A 6,000-nucleotide genomic window follows, 5' to 3' on the forward strand; every position below is an offset into this window, starting at 1 on the left:
GACGTGCATTTTTTAAAATTTGTGGAGTCCTCAGCCATATTAAACAGGAGAAAAAAACAAGAAGGATTTTTTTGAAAAGCAGAAATCTAAAAGCAAAGAAAAAAAATACTGGCAATGGTATATAAGAAATACGCTGTGTATAACTAAAAAAAGTTTTTCAGAAGAGAAAAAAAGAAAAGATTTACCAAGAATGGTAAAAAGAGTACCCAAAATAAACACGTAGGAAAAAGGACTGAAAAATCTAACGCAGACAAAAAAAATGGAATCTACAAAAGGGAAGAAGGGTGAAATATAGAGAAGGAATATACAGGAAAAAGATTTCTCTGTTTTAACTCACAATTAATCATAACACCCCAAAAAGTTTGAGAAACAGTGATCCATGTCTAAAGTGTAGACGTGGCAAATGAGATCTCAGGTATTACGAAACTCTGAGGCATTATGGGTAAACGGAGGAGCAGAAGGATCAGATATGAGAGTCTAAGTAAATACAGCTGAGACGGACCCGAGGCCAGAGCTGAGACCTGTACGTTGAGAAAAGAAGGAAAATGACATCAAAATGTGAAACACATCTGTAGCTTGTCCGTACCTGTATTCTGAATCTTTAATAAAACCAGTTATTATATTTAATATCTTAATCTAAACAAATAGACTGTAGCCAGAATGGTTGGTGCCTTTACTGCCTTTTTGCCATCTTCCAGTTTGCATGCAGCCGATTACATCATGGCATTCTTCAGAGTTAGTATCCTCCTTCAGGTGACCTTGTTTAAGTTCAAGGATTGAGACAATCGCTGTCCTCACTCTTGTTTGCATAGGATATACTGCTATGAGGATATTACCCACGGTTTGTCACTTTGTAAGCTTGTGTTTATTCATTAATGAATGACGTTCAGCTGACTAAAGGGACGCAAATTAAATGTCCCTGCAAAAGACTGAAAATGCAGTTACTATTGACTTATGATGCACTTGACATATTGTTACTTTCTTGTTCCTTATGAAGTTATGCAGCATTTACACGAATAATGCCAACAAACCACTGTATTACATGCTGGAGAAAACTGTCCTCTAACGAATAACTTGAATATTTTTAGAGATACTGAGTGCTGCTGATTATTTTCAAGTTTTATGGTCTACAGTTTTGTGTGTGTGTGTGTGTGTGTGTGTGTGTGTGTGTGGGAATTACAGTGTCAGCAAATATCTATGCTGATCATTTTTTTTTTCAGTAAACGGTCTTGGATGTTTTATCCGACTATTTTTCTAGATATGTCCATAAACAGATACACACGTGTGCGGATGGACACGTACTCAATTACATGCATAAATGGGTCACCCAGTATTATTCAAACTACATTTATCCCTGCTTTTCTCAATGACTGCTTTTAATGCCAGAGAAAACTTTCTAAAACTTACAGTATAACTTGAACAGAGATATGGCGTGTTGATTATTTTCAAATGTTTGCTCTGGTTTTGTTTCTGTTTCTTTTCTTTGCAGTGTGGATGTTACAATGTCAGCAAATGTGTATGCTGATAATTTTTTCAGTAAAAAGTCACTGACACACACACACACACACACACACACACACACACACACACACACACACACACACACACACAGAAACAAAAAACACTCCTATTTATATGCATAGGTGGGCCATCCAGTATTAATCGAACTGCATTTATCCCTGATTCTCTCGCTGACTGCATGTCTTGTCAGTCTGTACCACAGATGACATCAGTTTAGTTGACTATAACTTCTAACTGGGATTCACACTATACAGCAGTTCTGTGATTGTGGCATTAGTATATTTGGGTGGAGAATGACGCTGCTCATACGTAGAAGTCAGTTCTGTTCTTAGACATTTGCAGAACTAGTCTTCTGATGGAGAGAAATGAAACTGTGTTTTCTCTACACTAGTTGAATGGTATGCCTTTTCTACATGGCTGTTACACAGCTAATGCCCATATTTTAGATGAGTTAGCATAGCTTGTTTTTAACATTTTAAATAAAGTACTCACATTTATAATAAACTGTGAAGTGTAACAAATTAATATTTTGCTTTATGAAGAGAAGTGCTCATTGGTAGCAGAGCTGCACTGAACTGCTCATAACTCCCTTCTCACTCTTTTTCTACATGGGGTCTGGGTGTGTTGTTAACTGTGGCCATTTGTCATTGTTCAATGCCACTCTCTGACCTTCTTCGACAGTCATGCCTGACTGTCACAGGTCTTCTCAGAACCAGTCCATTCATCTCTTTGCTGGATGCCCTCGTTTACAGTTACCTTCTTTCCATCTGTCACAAATCTTCTTCACACGAATGTCTTCTGCTTTCCAGCACATGTGCCTCAACCACCATAATCTGTTCTCTTTGACCTTCTCTGCATCTGGAGCTACTCAGGCTTCTGCTCAGATATCGTCACTTCTTTATCTGTCCCACAATGTACACCCCATCACCCATCTCGGGCGCACTGTCTACATTATCTCTAGCTTCCTCAACTACTCTGCCTTCACTGCCCAGGTTTCCATATCATATAGTAGTACTGGCTACACCACTGTTCTGTACACCTTACTTTTCAGCTTCTTTGGCATTCTTCTGCAACACACTACCATTGACACTCTGTGCCAGTTGGCTGCATCCCCTTTAATTCTAGCTTTGACCTCCTCATTCAGATTTACCTTCTCCTGAATCATTCATCCCAGGTACTTGAAGCCGTTACCTTCATCCACTATTTTCCCTTCTATCTCAATTATCAGCTTCTTCTTACTTCCCCCATTTTATGCCATTACCACAATGTCTTATCTGTACTTAGTTTCATCCCATGTGCCTTCAGTTTTGTATTCCATTCATTATCCTTTGCTGAAGTTCTTGTTCAGAGTCTGCCTGTAATGCCACATTGTCTGCATACAGCAACTTTGTTGATCTGTCCCCTCTGACCTGTTTGCTAATGTAGTCCATCACCAGTATGAACAGCACTGGACTCAGAGCTGAACACTAATGCACAACCACTCTCAATGAGTACCCCTCTGTCAGTCTGAATACTGTATGTACTTGTGTCACTAGGTCCTTGTACATAGTTAGCACTAAATCTACCAATGTGTTTGGGCCTTTGAACCACCACAGGACTGCCCAAATCAGCTTTCTCGAGACCTTGTCATATGCTTTTTCAAAGTCTACAAATGCCCAATTAGACACTTTCTTCATCTCTAGCTTCTTCTCAACCATCTACCGCACTGCAAGCATTGGATCATTTGTGCTGTATCCTGATCTGAATCCATACTGCTAAATCTTCCATCTTACTCTCTACTACTCTGCATATTCGTTTATGAATCATTGTCTCCAGGACTTTCATGCAGTGTGGCAGGAGTTAGATACCTCTGTTCTGCCCACAGTTGTGAATGTCCCCTTTGTTCTTCAACACTGGCATGAGTAAACTTATTCTTTGGTCATCTGAGATATGCTTATCTGTCCATACTGCTACCAGTACAAAATACCAAATGGCTCTGGCTGACTAAGTTTGCATATGACTGAAAGCTGGGAGCAGTCATTAAATCCCCAGTTAACTTAGCCATCCTGCAGGAAAGTTTGTCTCAAATAACTGCTGCCAACAACACGGAATGAAACTAAAAGCCAAAAAATGCATTACTGTATCCTTTGGGAAGTAATCTACTCCAGGAAGTACCACATTGACAATACATCTTTAAGAGTTGACCCAGTTGTTTGGCATTTGGGAATTTCTGTGGACAGTGACCTAACTTTTGTCCAACATGTGACTATAGCTCTAAGAAAATCCTTCTATATTGCACAGCTTATAACAATGGGTTTGTGTCTCGATCTAGGGATGTAATTTTTGGGTCTATATTAGATCACTGAACGCTTAGGTTAGCGAATGGTGATTAATCAACCCCATGTAAGCGAAAGCGTACAAAACCAAACTGTCAGAACAGCAATTTTTTTTTTCCTTGGAAAAAAATTGCTGTTCCAACAAAAAAAAAAAAACACTTTAATACATGATATTAAGTGGGGGGCTTTGCCCCCCACACACCCCTACTTAAATATACCAACTCTGAGACCGCACTACAGTGCCAAAAACAGCAAACTACTGAAGTGGCCAAGCAAATTCTTTCCCAGGGAAAGAATTTGCTCACATGCCGCTTCGATATTTTGCCATTTCGGCGTTTACAGCTCAACCAAGTCACATTCGCTAACCTGCGTCTTCGATCAGCTGATAGGAACCCTAATTTTTCCCCCTTTACTCAACCCTCATTAGGCCAATCATTGAATATAATACCCCCATTGGCATCTATCTCTCCAGACACATTCAACAACTGAAACACCCACAAACACTCCTTACTAAAAGGATACCAGTCACTATACTCGGAATCCTACTAACTACTGACAGGTAACCTGTGTTTGGCATACAAGGCACCCTCTGACCCACTAACCGATTGATGCACTGTATATCCGCAAGTCAAATGGCATCAGAAATACTCAGTCTAGGGATCTAAACCTGTACTGCAATATAAACAGAATGGTTTGGAAGGACAGGTACATCTTGCAGAGGATACCATTACCTGTGAAACATATTCCCCATCCACATAAAACAAAGTTCATCCCTGTCCATTTTTAAGTACAACTTAGATCTATGGAACGGAATCAGAAAATTTACCCCAGGACTGCCGCCTGTACTACTAATGGACAGAGGCAGATCCTAAATGCTTTATTCCATGCATGGCTCCCCTCAAATTTTTCTATGGTATGAACCCAGTTATTCTCATTGGGGTAATATATAATTATCAACCATGGGATAGGTAAGACCAATCTATAACCAAATGGGATAGGCTATTTTGAGTACAAAAATGGATATTGGCTAGGCTTAAACTGATCCACAAGGGCAGCTATCCCAGTACTTACCTATGAACCTATTAGTACCCTCAGCAGCAATTTCCCCAACTCTCCCAACATCTTGATCATACCTGCCATGATCTCATCTGAACCTGTTGCTTTCTCTGATTTCATTTTCCTTGGTGCTGTTCTTACTTCTTCTATTGCAGGCTCTTTCTCTTCTTTCATTTTATGGCTGTGTCTTGAGCAGTACAACATCTTGTGGTGTTTTCTTCATAGGAGGTTACTTGGCTAATGGACCTAGAGTCCTTACAAACCTAGCCATGTTAATCCAAAGTTGACCCATCTGTCCTTATTAAGTGAATGTATTTTGCAGAGCTAGTCTATAGTCAACATTGACTCCCCCTTGTCCATGAGGGAAATGGATGCCCCCCTGGGTGAATTTGTGGTCTCCCATTCATTTGTCCAGGTTGTGCCTGAACAGGGTCAGTGAGGAGCTCTGCTTCATGTAAATTGGAAGACTGTTCCAGAGGAGCGGCAGTCTCTAGGAGATATATTTGTCTCTCCAGCATGTTTTGTTAATGTCACAGGTTAGGTTAAGATCCCTAGAGTGAGTTATTCTTGTGCCATTAGATTTGTGTATGTTAAACATATCCATCAGGGCAGAGTTGTAGACTACCCTGTAGGCCAGGCACCAGTCTCCTTCAACATAAAGAATGCGTTATGATTATCCTTAGCTGGGGATGCTATTTTAGCTTCATACATAGCTTTAGAGGATTTCACAAGATTTTTGATTTGCTTGTTCAAGCTGAGGAGGGAATTCTCCCTCTGCTGAGTCAGTTCCCTCTTATTCTTATACATCAGCTTCTTCCTCTTGTTATATAACCTGTATACTTGCAGTCCACCAGGGTTGCTTGTTTTTTTCTGGAGGACTTGGTACAGCAGAATCTATCTAGCTGCTTCAGTGTTTGCACAGGGCATCTGAGTACACTCGCTAAGCAGTGCTTTTGCTGTTTAGCAAGTGTAAAATAATAGTCAAAGAAACCGAAAAAAGTGTGTGTGTGTGTGTGTGTGTGTGTGTGTGTGTGAGATCGGGAGAGAGAGAGCGCAATTGTGAGTGAATGCCTGTTGCTTGAGTTCCAGCTGAGAGTATAATGTCATT

The 6,000-nt window shown here is 40.2% G+C and overlaps 1 protein-coding gene across 1 annotated transcript in view; it reads right to left on the minus strand.

Moving 5' to 3' along the window:
• The window catches only part of LOC122814887 (oocyte zinc finger protein XlCOF28-like), a 162,434-nt gene extending 157,368 nt beyond the window's left edge, over window positions 1-5,066 (minus strand). Inside the window, exon 1 of the mRNA XM_044087157.1 lies at window positions 4,970-5,066. Within this exon, the coding sequence (XP_043943092.1) occupies window positions 4,970-5,066 (97 nt within the window). The remainder of the gene's footprint in view (window positions 1-4,969) is intronic.
• Window positions 5,067-6,000: the final 934 nt, after the last annotated feature.

The sequence above is a fragment of the Protopterus annectens genome, chromosome 11.part0, assembly GCF_019279795.1.
Source record: "Protopterus annectens isolate FY-2018-M chromosome 11.part0, PAN1.0, whole genome shotgun sequence".
Taxonomy (NCBI): Eukaryota; Metazoa; Chordata; order Ceratodontiformes; family Protopteridae; genus Protopterus; species Protopterus annectens.